At 30.4% G+C, this 21,171-nt stretch overlaps 1 protein-coding gene across 24 annotated transcripts in view; it reads right to left on the reverse strand.

Moving 5' to 3' along the window:
- Positions 1–21,171, reverse strand: part of LOC143234139 (uncharacterized) — a 221,370-nt gene that overhangs the window by 21,479 nt on the left and 178,720 nt on the right. For all 24 annotated transcript variants that reach the window (XM_076471259.1, XM_076471254.1, XM_076471253.1 and 21 more), the window contains 9 exons: positions 20,214–20,442; positions 19,813–20,064; positions 16,240–16,315; positions 15,381–15,587; positions 14,781–14,909; positions 13,592–13,692; positions 11,093–11,183; positions 5,793–8,378; positions 703–804 (listed from right to left, as the gene is read on the reverse strand). In XM_076471259.1, the coding sequence (XP_076327374.1) occupies positions 703–804; positions 5,793–8,378; positions 11,093–11,183; positions 13,592–13,692; positions 14,781–14,909; positions 15,381–15,587; positions 16,240–16,315; positions 19,813–20,064; positions 20,214–20,442 (3,773 nt within the window). The remainder of the gene's footprint in view (positions 1–702; positions 805–5,792; positions 8,379–11,092; positions 11,184–13,591; positions 13,693–14,780; positions 14,910–15,380; positions 15,588–16,239; positions 16,316–19,812; positions 20,065–20,213; positions 20,443–21,171) is intronic.

The following is a 21,171-nucleotide window of genomic DNA, read 5'->3' on the forward strand; positions in this document are numbered from 1 at the left end:
ATCACGCTACCTCAGGTAGTACATAAAAATAGTTTGAATCAAGATACCTCAGGCAGTACATAAAAATAGTTTGAATCAAGCTACCTCAGGCAGTACATAAAAAATAGTTTGAATCAAGATACCTCAGACCTCAGGCAGTACAGTACAAAAAAATAGTTTGAATCAAGCTACAGTACAGTTTGAATCAGTACATACATAAAAAATAGTTTGAATCAAGATACCTCAGGCAGTACATAAAAAATAGTTTGAATCAAGATACCTCAGGCAGTACATAAAAAATAGTTTGAATCAAGATACCTCAGGCAGTACATAAAAAATAGTTTGAATCAAGATACCTCAGGCAGTACATAAAAAATAGTTTGAATCAAGCTACCTCAGGCAGAGTACATACATAAAAAATAGTTTGAATCAAGCTACCTCAGGCAGTACATAAAAAATAGTTTGAATCAAGCTACCTCAGGCAGTACATAAAAAATAGTTTGAATCAAGCTACCTCAGGCAGTACATAGAACTTGAATCAATTTTCCATTAGGACAAGTTGAGTTTATATTTTATCCTTCCTTGTGGGAACTGTTAATTTAAATATATACTCACTGAACATTGTATATTACACTTAATTTTATACACAAATATCACTTTCTTATACAATCAATAACTAAAATATTTACCTCAGCTGAAAATGTTTAGATCTTTCAACCTTACCTTGGTCAAGTTTGGGCTCTTCTTTCAGCTCAACACCTGGAAATTTATTATCAGATATTTCTTCAACTGTGGTTGGCTCTTGTACCTCTTGTTTGGTGAACTCTGTATAAGCCACAAAAGATGAAAGTTTACTAATGTTGATAAACATTTTAAAATTAGGCCTAATTATGAACAACCACAGAGGATATCTGCTGCTGATGGACTGTAAAAATCACTGAATACTAATAATGTTTTCAGAAGAACTACAGATATTGAACTCTTAAGAAGGAGGACAAAGTTGTTTGTTCTTTACATATACACATTATTATTCACTGCTGTGCTTTTAATAATTACATATATCAATTTGTAATGCATATTATTTTTTATATTGTATATATGTATAGAGTCATATACACATATGCTGAAAAATAAATTTTAAGAGTATAAGATGACAAAAGTAGTTTCTTCAGAATACATGATGATAGAGTTTGTGATAAATAGTTATGCCAATAAGAAACAAGCTTTCACCATCTTCTATTGCTAAGTTTCCAGCACAATCATCTAAGGTGACTGGCAGGTTTCAATATGGAAGTCATAAAAGGTAAAGGCAAAGATTTCATATGTTCACTTTTGCAAACATATAGTGTGATTAGCATCAAGAGAGAGATTGACCTGTTTTGGGAAAACATATACTGATCTTACAATGTAGAAGAAAAAAACAAAGTAAGGAAACAAATTAACATCTTTTAGTGTTAAATTTGGAGTGGCTCTTTATATTCTAAAATCCTCCTAACTAGCCTAATATATAAACATTTTATTCTATTCAATTATGGTTTCCTTTATTATTTTAAAACTATATTAACAAATAATTATTCTAGAAAATGTTACAACATAAATTTTCTGTAGTAATTATGGTTTCTTTCATTATTTTTACAACTGACTCAATGAATACGAATTACGTGAAATGTTAATATGTACAAATGCTGTAGTACCATCCATACAATATGTACATGCAGAGAGATACTGCCAAATGCAAGCAGAAAAAGGGGATATATATATATATATACATATTAATATACATATTAACCTTCAGACTGCCTTTTTGTTATCATGTTATATGAATGTCAAACATAAGAAAAATGGTTTATACATAAAATGAAACCTCTGTTCACGAGTTAAATCAGTGATCCTTTGTTAATTATCCTTTTCAAATTTGGAAGTACTTTTTAATCCAGTATTTGTATTTCCTCCTTCTCATTAAGTGTTTATGATTGAGTGAACCATTAAGTGACAATCCTAAAAATTGATTAACAGGCACTAACCTCTTACGTGGACAAAAGCTGCCTCAGAGGAGGCAGAATAAAGTTACTTTACTGATATTATACTGTGTACTAATGTTCTGATTACCAATCTTCTGCAAGTCCTAGCTAAACTATAAGGTACATTTTTTCCAGCACTCTCATTCTCTTTTCAAATGTAAATGAGGAACTTCCATGATTGTTGTTTTTGTCATACTAGTGCAAAGAATAAACCTACCAGCAGAGTGGTGCCAGATAAGTTTCTACTGCAAGGTCGTCAACTTCCTTGTTTAGCTTTACTTCTGCAAAGCTGATACATTCACACAAGTGATGGTCTTACCATGACTTTGCTTTCTGCCATTCATCAACCAACCTTTTTGAATGTTATACAGTATTGCCTGTGAGTGAATCACAAATGTTATGTTAATGATGCTATTTATTTGCTTTAATGGCATTATTTAATTGCTCTCAACATTGAGATATTTTACAGTTTTCAGCTTCATTTTTGTGCTGCTTGTGGGAAGCTTGAATACTTCAACAACCTTATGCAGAATGTTGTTGCTCAATTAAACAATGAATGCCAAATCCATTCTCTTGCCATCTTTGATATAGGTGTCATCCAAGGCTATGATGACAGGTGATTTTCCACTACAGTCTTTAAATATGTGCTAAGACACTTTTCTTCCCAATCCTTATATTTTATTTCTTGGTTGATTTTCACAGATCCCAATGATGCAAGTTGTTTAATTCCACATGAGGGAATTTGAGGCCTAATGGTGACAAAATATCTCATTGGTGGGCTGTATAAAACCTGTTCACCAAATGTTAGATGCTTTTATTAATTCTATTTCTAGTTTTTTCAAGGAATGTTTTATTTGCTCACCTCCAAACACACATTCAATGCTTTACAGTCAAAAACAAATTTTAAAATGGATAAAAATATTTTAATTTTTCTTTTAAAAGTTTTGGGCTGTAAAGCATTAAATTTGTGTTTAGAAGTAAGCAAATAAAACATTCCTAGAAAAAAACTAGAAATAGTATTAATAAAAGCATCTAACATTTGGTGAACAGGTTTTATACAGCCCACCAATGAGATATTAGTTGTATACTAATGTGTATTTATACACAAGGAATGTTGCTATTGGTTACACTAGCAGATAAGGAGGAAAAGAATTCACGATATTTTTACATATTTAATGATATGGATAGTACTTAGCACTGTTTTTATGATGTGATGTTTTTATACTATTTTCTGAGAAAGAATATGATGGCTAACTCTTTGTATAATTTGTAGAATTTTGAACAACTTTTTAACTACCGTATCATCATAAACCTATGCATACCATAATTTTTAATACAGCAAATATATCCTCACAAAAGTTGAGAAGCTTTTAATAAATATTATATGTCTTTTGCACACAAAAATTCAGTTTTTTTTTAAATTATATATTTGTACTAAGGATTATCCACCAATTTACAGCCACACCCTAACTCACACTCTTACTATTCTGAGAGCAAAGTTAAGATATTAAAAATACTTTTTCTAAATAACAGTCCACAACCTTTAGGTCTTCCTAAATAAAGTCTGAAAGTTTTTTTTTTTTCAGTAAACTTTATATTGTATCTGTTTTTTTTTCTACCCTAACACTATACAAGCTCAGTCCATTTTACTGACCTTGTAACCACAACAAAGAAAAATATTAAACAAATCTAGGTTATTTTTTTTGCTTTTTAGAATGAACTGTAGATTGTAAGAAAAAAAATTACAAATATTTATCCTAAACAGTCTTGGACTTGTAACAGTTTACATTTGTATTTATTCGGTTTTATTGCTCTTTTAACTACGTCTAACTACTAAATGTGCTTAACAAAGATACTCAAGCATATAAATTATATAAAGCACTTGCAGGTTGTATGCATACTTTGCTAGGAATTTTTTTCTTTAATTTTTATGATTTGTTTTCTTATATATCTTAATAATTTTATAAGTTTTATATTTTAGTAGCTTTTACAAAAATAGATAATTTTTTATTTAGTACTTGTGTGAGTTTTGCCTCTTTTTTAGTCATTGAAGTTTCAATAAAAATTAACCTTATTTTTGGTAAGATTGTTGTTAGTACTTTACTAAATTGTTATTTATTTCCAATATTCAACTAAGAATACAAAATATCAATATACACAAATAAAATGACATCCTATAGCTATTATTATTTAATTAGCTTTATAACTAAGTTATAATAGTATTATAACATTTCCCTCACTTGGTCGGGATGAGCTCAGTGATAGCAACTTTGAATCTGTTGGCTGAATAATTCAAAAACTGTCATGAGAGTGAGCTATCCAATCCTGTCCTTCAGAAAATTAAAATCTCTCTTTGTTGGTTACAAACAATTTGTTGCAAATGTCAGAGAGAATGAGTGACATTTTTTTTTGTAAGATAATATGCAACAGGAAAATGTGGTATGAAGGTTTGACTTTCTGATTTATATTTTTGTAAATCAAGATAACTGGAGGCTGTAAGATTAGATTATGATTTGAAAATACTTATACTGTAAGTCTGTAATTTTTATCAAAACTCTGAATCTTAAATAGAGGTAGAAAGAATATTTAAATTAGGTAATTTAGATGAAACAAGTGTCACATGATATACAAAAGACTGAGATTTTACTTAAATGTGCATTAAAAACTTACATGACATTAAAACTTAATTCATTAACATCAATTTGATATCAAGTTCACTAACATACAGTGGTAACAAAACAGTTTAATTACATTTTGAATATATATAACTGTAAAATTTGTGATGTGTGGACTTTTACCTACCTGTGTCTAGAGGATTAAATGAAAAAAAAAGAATGCATTTCCAGTGATTTGTTTAGGACTATATTTCTATTGCTTACATTAACAATTACAATATATTGTAAGCTTTCACAGTGTATGTACACAGTTGAGCAATATTCGTCTTGCTGTAATTTGTCTTCTGATGACTATCACCCTGTGGTGTTTACAATTATTTCCCTTTGTGTTTGTTTCTGATTACTTTAATATGATCATTTATTAAACTACAAAAATTCACATGAAACCTAAGAACAGAAAAAAAAAAAAAATTACAGATGCTTTTGAAGTTAAATAAAACATGTACAAGGGAATAGAGACCCAACAATGTTGAGCAAATTTCAAATTTATAGAGTGCAAAACACATGGCAACAGCTTAGGTATGTATAATGACAACAACACTAACTAAACTAAAATTAGTAAATTATCTGTCTGACATTTGCAAACACTTTCATTTTAAAACACATTTCTGCAAATGGCTAAGAAATACACATCAATTAAAGCTAACTATTTAACTTAAATTGAAATAGATTCAAGAGTCACAGCAAAATATTGTCAACAAAAACATTCTTGGGTAAACACACTCATGCTACTAAGTAAGAAAGCTTACTAACAACTCTGATCAGTAAGCAAGCTACTGTTCTAAACACACTCATGCTACTAGGTAAGAAAACCTTCTAATAATTCTAATCTGTAATGAAGCTACTTCTCTAAATATAGCACATGCTACTATGATCAGTAACTAACCTATTTCATTGTGCACATACGTGTGTGTAGGGGGACAGATATTATAATTAACATGATAATAATGCACAAATATCAAATTTGTCACCAAACAATACACCAGTTAAAATTTACACATTGCAAAATATCTTCACCATCTACTAAATATATTTACTTTTTCAGTACTACAATATTCCAGCACACACAAATTACAAACATGCACATATTCACAAATGACACTATACTAAAGAATACCTTCTGTTGCTGGTCCACATGATGTCGATAGTTTTATCTCACTCACAGCTTCTTCTAATTGAGGATGGATTTCCTCTTCTGGTTCTTCGGTAAGAGAGCTGTCAGAGCCAGAAACTCTTGTATCAGGAATAGTTTTTTCTAAAAGAGACACTGGCTCAGACTCAGGTTTCACTTGAAATGTTTCCAAAACTTCTTCTCCAAACTTCTGTTTGCTAACTTCTGGATCTTCCACAACAGTCTCAGTTTCATCTGTGGGCTTTACATTTGTTTCAAGTGGTCTTTCTAATTTTTCAAAACTTTGCTTTTCTACTTCTGGTTTTTCTATTCCAGATGCAGGCTCATCAATCCATGCAGGTTTTAGTTTTGGTTCTTCTAAATCTTTACTTGTCTGGTCTTCCATTTTTAGTTTTTCATCATCAAGTTCCAATTCAACCACAAAACTAACTTGTGACTTTTCTAAATTATCAAGTACTTGTTTTTCTAATGATTCTGCATGTGTAGGTGGTATGACAGGTTTTATTATAGCATCTTCTTGCTTTTCCACTTTCTCAACATTTTCTGTTTCTGCTTCTGACCTTTGTATGATAAGCTCAGGTTTTTCTAAACTAAAGTCTTCAAGTTCCTGTTTTTCAACTTCTCTTACATCTGGAAAAATTTCAGGTTCATTTATATCCTTACCTTTTTCAGATTCTCCAGTTTCTTGTCTTTCTACAAAAAAATCAGCTTCAGAAACATTTCTCTCTTTTCCTGAGATTACTTCTTCAACATAATTCTGTTCTTCCACTTCTGTTTCTTTGGGGTAGAGTTCAGAGTCAGGTTTTATTTCTTCTACATTTTCTAACTCTTTTATGTTTTGATTTTCAATTTCTGTTTGGATCATATCAGGCTGATATGAAAAATCAGTTTTATCACTTACTTCAAAATTTTCTGGTTCCTCATCCTTTAACTTTGTTTTCTCAACTACAGCAGTAGGTGCTGCCATAGGTATAATAGTTGGTTCTTCTATTAATTCTGATATTTCTTCTTCAACATACTTCTGTTCTTCCACTTCTGTTTCTTTTTGGTAGAGTTCAGAGTCAGGTTTTATTTCTTCTACATTTTCTATCTTTTTTATGTTTTGATTTTCAACTTCTGTTTGGGTCATATCAGGCTGATGTGAAAAATCAGTTTTATCACTTACTTCAAAATTTTCTGGTTCCTCATCCTTTAACTTTGTTTTCTCAACTACAGCAGTAGGTGCTGCCATAGGTATAATAGTTGGTTCTTCTATTAATTCTGACATTTCTTCTTCAACATACTTCTGTTCTTCCACTTCTGTTTCTTTTTGGTAGAGTTCAGAGTCAGGTTTTATTTCTTCTACATTTTCTATCTTTTTTATGTTTTGATTTTCAACTTCTGTTTGGGTCATATCAGGCTGATGTGAAAAATCAGTTTTATCACTTACTTCAAAATTTTTTGGTTCCTCATCCTTTAACTTTGTTTTCTCAACTACAGCAGTAGATGCTGCCATAGGTAAAATTTTTGGTTCTTCTATTACCTCGGTTTCTTTCTCTGGTTCTGTTTCTACAACAAACTCTGGTTCAACCTTTTGTACAGTATTAGGTTCTTCTTCTTTTTGAATTTCTTTAAAAACCTCTCTTTCTACTGAATCACTTATTGTATCTACATCAGGTTCAACAATGAGGTTTTTAAGCTTTTGATCTTTTACTTCAACATATTCAGTTTCAGGTGTAAGTACATGTTCGACTCTAGATGCATCTGGTGGAAGTAATTCTTCAGATTTCTGTTCTTTAATTTCTTGTCCTGCTATAAGATCTTCAGATTCAAATGTTGACTTAGTATCTGATATACCTAAATTTTCATATTTCTGTTCTTCTATTAGAGATTTATCTAAAACATACCCAGCTTCAAACACAGATACTTCTGAAGGCATTTCTAGTTCTTGAAACTTTTCTTCTTTTTCTTCGATAGGAGGCTCTGATTCACTCAAAGGTATGGCTTTTGAATCTGTCATAAGTAGTTCTACTGGCTTTTCTAGTTTTTCCCACTTTTGGTCCATTTCAAATTTTTCCTCAGTAGTTTCAAATTCAAGCACTGAATTATCTTCTTTCACCTGTTCTTCTGGTTTTTCTAACTCTTCAAAAGGTGAGAGTTCTTCCTCTCCAAGTTCTTCCTCAAGATTTTCTAGTTCTTCCCATTTCTTTTCTTCTGCTTCATATTTTTCAGGAATAGTTTCAAAAATATCTTCTTTACACTTAACTTCTTCCTCTACAGATGCTTCTACAGCTTCAACTTTTTGTTCGTTAGAAGATTGTAACGTAATTCCAGAATCAGCATCTTTCAGCCATTCTAAAGGCTTTTCTAACTCCTCAAAAGATGACAGTTCATCTTCACTATCAATGTCATCTTCAATCTTTGTCAAATCTTCCTGTTTCTCTGTCTCTGTTTCTGATGGTTCTAAAGCAGACACTTGTTCAAAACCTAGTTTCAAGTTTTCTTCCACTTTTTCAGGTTCCTCTTGAGAAGTCAAATTCATAAATAGCTCAATATTTACCTCTTTTTGAGGCACCTGCTGTACTTGGCAAACTAGGAATTGAAAAGTGCCATTGATAGGGTGTTGAAAACTCCATTAACATTTAATAGGTTAGTTTTCTCCTGTCTTTAATAAACTAAGCATTTCAGATGGTAATGAAAGGCTATGCTGCTACAGAGAAAGCACTAAATCTGCCATCATTCTCAAGCAGGAGTAGACACATGTTGAAACAGTGTCCAAACAAAAACTTATATTCAGCAAGCGAATACTGCAAGCATCAGAATACTTTTCAAAAACATGCAACATTCATCACAACATGCAGAATAAAAATAAAGAGTTTAAAAAATAAAATCCATGCATACATAACTAGCATTAAAGAATATAATAAGTTGTGGACTATACTGATTAAAAGAAGTATAACTTAACAAAATGAAATAAATTTGACTAATCACACACTGTGTTAAGCCAGAAAAACCTTTTAGTCATGTGCAGGTGTTAATATACTGAGAAAAATAAAATGTTAAAAATTTTCAGATGAAATACGAAATAAAAACAAATATTTGATATTATATTCATATGTGTATAGCCATCAATCTAATATGCTAAAAATCAAATATTAAACATACTTCAACACTTTGCATCAATTTTTAAATAGAGTACCTAAAAGATATTTTAGATTAATAATGCATTATTCATTTATAACAATCATTTTACCAGTAAGCAAGACATAATTTTATTTATCTCAAACAAATATTGCTTAAACATATATAGATTGGTTTCGTTTTGAATTTCATGCAAAGCTACATGAGGGCTATCTGTGCTAGCCATCCCTAATTTTGCAGTGCAAAACTAAAGGGAAGGCAGCTAGTCATCACCACCCACCGCCAACTCTTGGGGTACTCTTTTACCAATGAATAGTGGAATTGACTGTCACATTATAATGCCCCCACTGCTGAAAGAGTGAGCATGTTTGGTACAACAGGAATTCAAACACGGGACCTTCATATTGCGAGTCGAATGCCTTAACCCACCTGGCCATGCCGGGCCAGAAATGGATTAAATTCTCATAAAGTTTCTTATTATACAGATACTTTGAATATGAAGACCTAAAAATTAAGTTAATAAAAGATAAATACAATAAGAAATAATTTGTCGTGTAAGTGGCTCAGTATATTATTTTACCTAACAGAGATATTATACAATAGTTTATTTTGAATATTCATGACAGCCAAACTGGTTGACTTGAGGGAAAACAGCTAGTCAAGAGTATGCAGCACCACCTCTTGTGCTATTGTAATTGAGTAGTAGAATTTTATTGTTACTCTTGTAATGCCAGTCACATCAAACATTCTCGCATGGCTAAAGCACATTTTGTTGCAAATCTCTTGCTGGATGGTCCTGGTGTCCCAGGCTGATTCCTTTGTTTTCTAATGCCATTAAGTACACTGGATATTCCCTTATTGTAAATTATAAATACTTGATCTGAGATCATGCTTATAGTCTGAGTGTATGAAAATGTTGCATTGGAAACAACTGTTGTGTACCCCTTCCAAAAGATCTCAATTTCTGGTGGAATCACATTTACTTATGAAACAATATCAAATGTAGTTCTAAAAGATCTTATTCTACTATGACATTATATTGAGAACCTCCCCAGTACAGCAGTAAGTCTAGAGATTTACAACACTAATATCAGGGGTTTGATTCCTATCGGTAGGTTCAGCAGATAGCCCGATGTGGCTTTGCTATAAGAAAACACACACACATTATTTTGGCCTTGAGAGTCACATAACTTGCTGATTTGCATATCCAAAATCATTTTAATATAAAATACCTGCCTCTTGTACTAATTACAGAATTAAAAAAGAAAACAAAACAATAACTCAACAGAATGTTACATCTGAAAACTTTACTAGTAAGTTATAAACCAAACTGAGAAAACTGATTTTAGGCCTCAGTTCATAAATCAGCAGAGACTCCTTATTACAAAAGTGTTGTTCATATCTTAATGCTAGGTATTTAGTTAAGTCTTAACAAACACACATGCCAATACTAATTTGATTAAGTTTTTCCTTAGATCCAATGATGAATAAAGTCACCATACTAAGGAGTCTTTACTGATTTATAAGTTGAGGCTTGAGTTCAATGTTTTCAGTTTGACTTACATATTAATGAACTCAGTTGAAATTTGTTGAAGTTAATATGCATTTTTGCTAAAGAAATTTTGAAAGTGATAAGAATATTTGTATTGTATTTGAAATGTATTTATTTCTGATTATACCTTTTATCATTTATAAAAATAAACAAATAAAAATACATATTTTTCACAAAACATTACTTAAACTTATGAATTGAAATAAGCAAAAAGATCATACGTTTAAAATAATAAAACAATTTTTTTTTAATAGCTTTACCGAGTACAACAAAGTACAGAGGTACATATTCCATATTACTATATATATATTTATCTAGTTTAAAATAATATTTACTTTTGCTAGAGATAAATTATCAGTAAACAAAAAGTTGCTAAATCTAACTCTACATTATCAACAGAATCTCCTTGAAATATTCTAATAAAACACCTAATTTAAGACAAAAAATTATTTAACCGAGACTGTTAAAATAGGAATAGGAACATCAAGCACATATTTCACAAAAAAAACAAAATTAAAAATTTACAAAACTGCAACTCAATTGAACTCAGTAAACAGATTTCACATATGCATGTAGCAGCTGACTGAAGAACTGAATTAGATTAATCACCTACCATCTTCTGGTATCTTTTCTACTGTACTAGGCAACTGCTTTTCATGGTCAGAATCAGATTCACTGCTGGTTTCCTCAGCAGATTCTGCCTCCTGTGGAGATTTGGATCATGAAAAGGTTTGTAGTTAAACTTATCTTGACTAATTTAAGACTCACTCAGACAGAAAATAATTACTGACCACTTGTACAATAAATCTAGAATTAAAATTATGCACACAGCTTTACAAGGACTATCTCTATATGGCAATCTCAAATTTTGAACTGATAAGTTAGAAGAAAGACAGCTATTTAACAATATCCTCTTACTATTTACCTATCACTCTTACAGCATACTAACCTCCCAAATTCACAATTCAGAAAAACTAACTACCAGCCCACACATTAAATATCTCAAGGCTTAAATGATCAAAGTATCTAATATTAAGAATTTCAAGCTACTAGTGAAACTAAAACTGTATTAATTAATTAAAATGAAAAAGATAGGTTAATAAACGTTAATGTTTCCTACATTGAAAATGTATATCCAAAAGACACCCCTCTCACAAAATAATTTTATGATTAGTACTGCCCTCTATGAACTCAAATTTTCATTGTTTGCCATTAGCTTTCCACTTCCTGCTTCTGCATATCCACATGTAAATGGTTATGGAGCAGCTCCTCACCACATTTGCAATTGGTAATCACTTTAAGATTAGCCAGAAGACCCTCCCACTTTTGCTGGTTTGTGGTGTAGATGGGTGGAAAGTGGGAGAGAAGGAAAGTATCTACTGGAAATACGTTTTCAGTTTAGTATGCTGGTACTTAGTTGACCCTGGCCCAAATGGAATAGCCAATTGATCCTGAGGGGGCCATCCCAAGACTGCCCATTTACAGGAATTCTGGGCCAAAGTGGTGTGTTGGAGTTGGACCACTCAACCATCAGGATTCTCTCTTCCCCTTCACGGGTTACTACGCACAGCAAACTGCATACGCAGGTGGATGTTTAGATCCCAGAGGAGGTAAACTGTAAGAACAGAACCTTCTCTGGGAGGTCCCCTCATCACGTACAGGAATCCACATCAAGGGGGGCTGTAGTAGGAAGAGCTATAATGTTACAGGATGGACAGTGATTTTCAAGAAAAAAAAGCATAGCTGGTCAGGTACCACTCACCACGCAGTGGGATCCACAATACACTAGCAAAAAGGCCTCAGCAAAATAGAGATATAAGCATAGTAAAGAAAAACTAGGTCTGTAGTAAAAAGAAATATACTGACAAACTTGCAAGCTAAAACAAGCATGTCAGTATAGTAATACTGCCAATCAAGAAACGATTAACGAGTGCAAATGTGATGATGGCACTGGTTACAAAAGGGGTTGTTCCGTGCTCTTAATGACAGAGAGCTGCTGCATAATAACCTACATGCAGATATGCAGAAGTAGAAGGTAGAAGGCTAGTCATGAATGTTGAAAAATTGTGCCAAAAGAAAGAAGTACTAACTCAGGAAAATTACAGTGTGTGAGGAGGTGAGACATTGTATTAGAATAGCCCTTTCTCTTGCAAAATATTTCTAAACTCAGATCACAAAAAGTATGCCATCTGACTACACACGAGAATCCACAAACACAAAGGTCAGTAGCAAAGATATTGACAGAATGAAACCAACAATGCACAACATAATAAAACATTATGTGTATCTAGATATTAGGCAATCAGGGTGTGGGTACACCAAAACAAGACTTCTAATCATGCCTTGTTTTTAATTGTTACATACATCAAATGGCTGGAGAATTAAATAGGTGTTCATAATATTCTCTATGTAAAGATATTGGCCTAGTTGCTTGATACAGCATCTATGGATTTGTGTGATTGTACTGTTGAAATGGGGAGCTGCAAAACAGTCATCCTATTATGCTAAACAAATTATTGGAAGGATGTAGGAAAGAGTGATGTGCTTTGAGCATAACAGCTTTATGATGATGTATTTTGCAATGGAAGCTTAGCTGCAAGAATATTCAAGATACAGACACAGCATGACCAAATGTGATTACTTGTTCGGGGATAATTTGATGAGACCCTAGAATTGTTTTACTGTAACACGCTATTTTGGTAAAGAGTCTAGTTATTATAACTAACTATGTCCATTAGTTTATATTATACACCTTGACTACAGAATTACTAGAAGTTATCATCATTTGTATTTACATGTATATTACTTTCTCTAATGATATTTTCCAAATTCTAATTTATGAATTTATTAAGCAATAAACAAACGTTTATTTTTGGTTGGCTTAAGTAAAGATCATATTTTTCTTTTGAGCTATGTTATGAAGAGTAAAAAGAAAAATAAATAAATACAAGTTTATGAAGAGTAAAAAGAAAAATAAACAAATACAAGTTTATATGCAAAAATCATTGCTTTTACAAAATATATAAAAATAGCAACAGCAACAACAAAAAGATTGCATGTAAAAAGAACACGTGAACATTAAAACTTATTCAGTTTTATGAAATACACATACTTTCATTATATCCAGTTCATCATAAGACACATTAAAAGAAATATCTTGTTGTAATGAGGTATCTCGTGAGGAACCAAGTTCATCTTTCAAGGTATCAAATCCTACATGAACAAACAATTAATTGTATCAATGCACAGTGAAGATGAATTATTGTAATTTCTCCATACTGATTTATTTGAGAGATATATCTTACATAATAACTAATTTGGTTCTTTTGCAAAACAATGAAACTATTAAAGAAACTATGTTTGATGATTCTGTACAAAACTTACAGACAATTTCTTTTAGACTGACAAAAACATTAATGGAAAAATATAATACAAAAATATATACAAATGTATATAAAACAAGTATTTACTGGCAAATAAAACAGCTGTAAAGACTGCTGAGAGCTAATCAAATTAATATTAACAGTCTTTAAGGTACACATTACTGTTATCATTATTGTACACTGAACTGCCATAATTCTGATGATTTTGCACATACTAAAACATGATTACCTTCAGAAGCTAAATTAATTTACTTCAATTCACAAATACCAAAGAATATAAATGTCGTATATCACATTCCATCACCTACATATACCTTCCAAAAATATAATGCCCTATACCTAAAAAACAATTAAAATGACTTTTCAACTTTGTCACATGTAAATCAATACACCAGCTTACAAAGCACTGACATAGAAAAGTTTACAATACATTACAAACAAGTGCACAACAAATTGGAACATGTATCTGTTTTTGCACGTTGAATCACCCATGCACATTATTAGAAATATATAGAAGCAGCAGTTATAATCTAGACATGGAAAAATCTTTTAATTCTTTTCATTAATTAATTTCTTATGTTAATTACTGGTAGGTTCCTCAAACATTTATGGAGAAAGTTAAGACTGAAAGAAACATGATATATATTTGTTTTTTAAGACAACTATTTAGACAAGTATATAAACATAGTTTTAACCTCCAACTCTCTTCCAAAAAATTTGAAAAGAAACCAAATGTTTTGAGAATTAATATTATTTTCAAAGAAAAATCTTGTATTTCCAAATAATTATCTTTTCCTTGTTGGTTATATTTGTAGCTGGTTTAATGTAATATTATGATTTTGAGTTGTTTTGTACAGATTTACTTCCAACATGTGACAAAAAAATATCAAACAAAGAAATCTAAAATCAAGTATTTACCTGACTGGTCCAGATGTGCTTTAGCAACTGCTTTCTCTACATCATCAGTAATAACTTCTACATTAAACATGCACTTATTAACAATGTCCTCTCTACCGATTTTTCTTAATGCCTTCTCCAAACTATTGCCTTCAGAAAACAGCCAAAATAATGCACCAAGTTACAAAAAATATAATTTTAAATCTAAATTTTGTAGAAAAATTTATTTATTTTACATCTTTATCTTAAAATTAACCTCTATCACTAAGCTTTAGTTAATTTCTCCACATTTTTAAGTTAAAGTTTTATAACCTTTTATTTATAAATCACTTAAAGATTATGTACCACAAAATATTTTCCAAAAGCATTTAATTAAATACAGTGGGTATTCTTAATATGATAATGAAAAATCACTTCATTATCTTTAAGAATATTCAATCAAAATACTATAATATAGTTTTCACAAAAATAATAAAACAGTTTTAGTATTATTTAGATAAAAATAATACTAAGTGAGAAACTGTAGTAAAAAATTATTATTTATTTCATACAGAGACCTTCCTCTAGTCGTTTTATAATCAAATTGTTTCTGGCAGTAGATTAAATAGAAGGACTTTTAACCTGTTGCCTGAGAATCTGATCGATGGATCCACAAACGAAGCATCATCAAAGCTTGTTGAGATGTATCATTGGGGTATTCCTTTTTGATACTAATTACATCAGATTCAGGAATATCGAGTTGGTCAGCCAGCTGAGCCCAGTCATCACCTAAACCCTGAGCAATATCAGACACTCGAAGGTCTGCACGGTGAATGAGTTCCGGACATGCTAAGTAAGTAATAATTGACTCTTCACTGATTTTTACTTCAAATAAACTATTTAAAAACAATATCCAATAACACATTTTGGAAAATGCATGAGATTAGAAACTGGTAATTCCCACAATGTAGAAATGAAACTTAAATGAAATTAAAGCAACAATCTGGTTTTGGTCTTAAAATGATATTATAAAAAAATCTTAAATTATTCTTTACTTCAAATATGGAAGTAAAAAGCTGTCTGATTAAATAGTCTGATAAGTGATTGGATTGACATAAAAAGAGAGAATATACTTTTTTTTTTGTAAACATTTTAAAATCTCAAATCAAAAAATTGTCTTTTTAGTGACCACCAGTGTTAAAGTCTTCTATCAATAAGTTTTAAACATACAAGTTAGAAATAATTTTTAAGAAGTTGATTATTAATTGATTGATTACTGTGAATTAAGCACAAAGCTACACAATGGAGTATCCGTGTTCTGCTCACTACAGGTATCAAAACCCAGTTTTTACTGGTGTGAGTTTGCAGACATAACACTGTGCTACTGGAGAAAATTTTCAGGGATACCTATTAATTCAAAATAAAATCCAGAAGTACCTTTCTTTGATAATTTATTTTTAATTCACTTAATTTGTAAAATATTTCATATATTTATCCTTACCTAGTCCTGTTTCTTCAACAAAACCATATTTTTTTTCCATTGTTAAAGTTTCTGTTGGTATTGGTTTCTTTTCAATCTTAAACAAATAAAATATGCTATTCAGACTAAATGTATTTTTTGTAAAACACAATGATGAAGAAAGATAACACCAGTGTATTTTATAATAAATATTAAAAACATATTTAATATGGATATTTTGGTATATTCTTAAATTCCATCATCAGTCTTAATACTTCAAAAGAGTTCATAATATTCAAATTACAACTACTCACTCAATGGCAATATTGTTTTTTGTAGTTCAAATAAAATGAACCAACTTTAAGATATTAATATTAATGGTGAAATTTACAAAAATTCTTAAATGTTTTTTGGTACTACCATGTTTTAAATATTTATTATAGAACTTCATTTTGCACCTGATGAATCAGTATGTTTTAGTAAAGTAACCAAAGTTTCAGCTTCTTAGCAGTAATAAAAGAGTGGTTGTTCAAATAACACCCTCTATAAATAATGAAGCTGTTGTTTTAATTATCTACTGATATGCATTAAGTCTAATATTACTCTGTTAATTTTCAGTTTCATGGAAAAAAAATAACTTTTGGTATTTTATATCACTCTCCACAAAATAACTTGGAAAAATGTAAAATATTGAATTTAACATAAATTCTTTGGGTTACAACATCAATAACCAATGATCTAATATAGTAAAAAACTCATCAGTTTTCATTTTCTTCAATTTATTTTACAAAATAATAATTAATTTTCTTCTCCAAATTACATATCTTAATAACTTAAATAATTACTTAATAACTTAAAAGTGCACTAGTTTATTTCATGAACAGATATTATAAGAATTCTTAAACTAAAATTAAATACAGATTACTGCTTTGAATGTTTCCTCATTTTTGGCTTTAAAAATCAAGCAAACAGGTGAAACCCATCAGAAAATTGATGGAGGATTACTTTCAATCGTTTAACCCTTATGCTGTTGAGGCCATGTTTAAATTCCTTTCTTCATATGTTACATTCAAAATTTAATTAACTATTTTACTATCAACATATATCAATGAATTAACATTATAATGCATGTTATAACTTGAATGAGGTCTACTTGGGCTATTAAAACATATGACACAAAGTCTCACAATTGTATTTCCTGGGAAAAAGAAATAAATTTTCCAACCCTTGATAAGTACCATGCCAACTTCAATACTTTGCCTTAAGATCTACAACATTCATATAGTTAGTTGACACAAGTGCATATATTCATGAGAAAAAGCACTGTTTACAATATATACCATCAGTGGTTGTTCAGATTGATGTAAATGTAACTGCTGTTAGTATTGTTTTCTCTTGATCAACTATAGCACTCACAGCATTTTCTTACCTGAATATGCTATTGTTAGATAAACAGTTAAATTGTATTTTAAAAATCACATTTTAAACGTTTAATGATTTTTTTTATCAGTTTTACTTGTTGTTACCTGGATTATGGAAGTGTATAAACAAGATGGCATCATTTCATTCCTTTGTGCAAAGTGTTGGTGAAGAGAGTTGCCATCTAATAATAACAATAAAGCTCACATGCACCAGTTGATGTATTGCCATAAAGAAGAAGAGAAAGGAAAAATTAAAAATAATGTTTTGGGACAACATAGGATCTATTGTTCTATCTGGGTGGTTCCACACTTTAATTTAAATTAACCTAAAAAAAATAATAATGTCCAAACTTTAAGCCACCATTTATCATTCATATATTTATTAAGATTTTTAAAACTCATTTCAAACTCCACAATATCTGAAAGTAACCCACTCAAAAGGCCAACCACCGTGGTTGGTTGTTTGGTATTTAACAATGTAAAGCAACTAGGTTGTCTGCCTCAAACAACTGGTAACCAAAAACCCTGCTAGAAAATGAAATTATCTTAGCTGAAGATGACTCCTACTTTACCAAAATTTATGTGTTCTCTAAGAATGTCAGAAGATTTGCAAGGCAAAATTTTCCTCTATTGAAACCATGTTCACTCTCCACTAAAATTCTAAACTTTGTTATATGACACTGGCAAAGCATCTTTTAACAGAATTTTTAAAACATTTTCAATGACTCGTATAAAACTAATAAACCTATAGTTTCTGGGACAGTTGTTATCACCTCCCTTTAAGAAAGGAATTACATTAGCTAACTTCCAATCCTTTGGTACCTTCCCACTATTTAATGGAGTTGTATTTTGTAATATACAGTTACATTTCAATTATTATACATTATATAAGTATATAGATTATTACTATTTAGAAATAAATTATTGAATTTGTGTTTCTTAAAATACAGGAAAAATATAAAGAAGTAAAGCAAACTATTATCTCTTTTCTCTACAACCATTATGCTTAGTTGCTGCTAGACATAGGTTGCTAAGCCTTTTAAAATTTTGCATGTGTAGGATACCAAACAAAATTTTTTTAGGGTTTTATATATATATATATATATATATATATATACACAGTTGAATAACCAAAAAAAATCACAAATAAATACACTGACACCATAGAATTCAACTATTATTTGTTAAGCTTTGTAAGTGATATGCATTTAGATTTAAAAAATATGAAACTTTGAGCATACACAGTCTACCTCTTTGAAATCTTCATTCTAAAGAAATTGGTATCCTTTTCACAGATTAAAATGGCTAGGAAAACCATTTCAAGTTTCATTTGTATAATCTCTAGAACCTCATAAGTGAATATGAAAAGTGTTTAAGGCAAATATTTATATTTTAGTCTCCATTTTCATGATTTTATCTATTACTGTCAAGAAACAGTGCAATGAAATGTTTAAAATTAACAATTGAAAATATGTATATCTTTAATTTCTAGAAAAGAAATCCACCAGAATAGTCATATTTTTCTTATATGCATAATTTCAAGTCTATATCTTTAACTTATAGTTAATTTTTAATTTTTCTTTGAGATTCTTTGCCTATTAACATTTATGCCTATACTTTAACTACTAATGCCCATGATGGCTTTATGAAGGTAAATCAGCACACTCCCCACAGAGACACATTGCTGAGACAAGATGGCACTTATACATGCCATTTTTCTTATAACCTTTCAAAATCCAGGCAACAAATCAGACTTTTAAAAAATGATTAAACTATTCAAATATATTTTTAAAATGAACAAAACACATAATTAATGAAAATATAAAACTAGGAATTTAAACATAGTGTCAAAAACTATAGGGTTAAGAGGTGGAGGAGCTCTAGTATTTAGTGTGTGATTTCAGATTAAAATACAAGATCCTGCAATGGAAAAAATATAAGTAACCTAAGATTACAGGAAGAATTCTTAGAACCTGGGCTTTCACCCATATTTACAGTTCTTAAGCATTAATTGTAGTATCCATAAACTCTGAACACCTTCCAAATTTTTTATTAACAAGTGAGTCTAGCCTTCTATAATCCACATAAATCAACAAACAAAAACCTTTGTTTCATGTTAAACAATTAAATTTCAAGAACAATTTACAAACAAAAATTGTCAAATTTGCAAAATGAAAAATTAGCAGACCCCTACCTTACAAATGTCAGGCAATGATATGTTTAAGTTACAGATGGGAGTTTGTAAAGGTTCTTCACGGCTTGTTCTAGGCTCTCTCATAAAAGCTATTCTACCCATAGGATCTTGGTGGGGATCTTTGACATGAACTACAAATGGTAATCTGTTTTCTCTGAAGGCCTGAAAATTAAGAGCCAACTGTTCTCCAGCCTTAGTAACCGGTACAAAGTTTCCAGCAAATTCCAGATACTGAGATTTCCCCTCCATAACCTATTCAGATAGAACACAGATTAGGCATGTTCACTGATTTGAAACTTGATCAATATTTCATAGTTATAATAAGAATTGTCAGGCACAGAAAGACTGAACAATTCTAAATTTATATGTTTATACATAGACAAACAAATGTAAATACTTACTTCAACTTCACGACTCTTAGCTATTTCAGTAAAGTTTTCTTGACACTCTAATGTCTTTTCTTCCTTGTCATCAGTCATACAAAATACTCGAAGTTCAGCCTCCACTGGTTCATAACGCTTGGCAAATACCACAAACCTGGCCATGAAGGGAACATAGATTGCTTCTCTATACAGTTCAGCTGCATACTTTCCAACTTCACTAACTTGTCTGCAGTCCATCAACCAAAACCTTAACAAAAATAACAGAAAGCTTTATCATTTTACTTCCTTCTGGTGTAATTATACAATTAAATTAGTGATTACAAATAAAATATTCTCTTAATTAACAATCTAACTTTCGATAAGTTAAACTAGTTTTGTAGTATTGATTGAATATTACAAAGCAAATGTATATGCACTTTTTTCTCAATACTTAAAAAACATACATATGAAACTGAAAAACACACACTGAATAGATCCTTCCTTCATTATGTAATTGAAACAGTAAAAAAAGCTGATTGTTTTTAATTTTTTAAATTATACTTAAAAGACTAATAAAGTTTTTCTGTGTAAAACTAAATATTAAAAAGCAAGTATTATTTTTGTACTTTATAATGTCTGTAATACTAATACAAACTTAGTTTTTTAATTTATAACTCTGAATGATTTCAACTCCTGCACCAGTTGCCTAACTGACACTTAACTTTTGATGAATTTGAATAATAGAAATAATTATAATATACAGATAAACATCCTTCTACATAGATGATTGTACCACTTTGTTTCTTTAATCTAGGTTTATCGATTATTACACTTTATTCTTAGTTTCTGTTCAGTATTAGCCCTGGCCAAGATTTTAAAATTTTCTCTGTTTACAAGTTTATTATAACTGTATGGCATATGTCTCTTAATATTTGATGTGAAGTAGATCTCAAATTTACATGCTCTTGCATACATGTTTTTAAGTTCCTAGTTGAAT

The sequence above is a fragment of the Tachypleus tridentatus genome, chromosome 12 (assembly GCF_004210375.1).
Source record: "Tachypleus tridentatus isolate NWPU-2018 chromosome 12, ASM421037v1, whole genome shotgun sequence".
Lineage (NCBI taxonomy): Eukaryota > Metazoa > Arthropoda > Merostomata > Xiphosura > Limulidae > Tachypleus > Tachypleus tridentatus.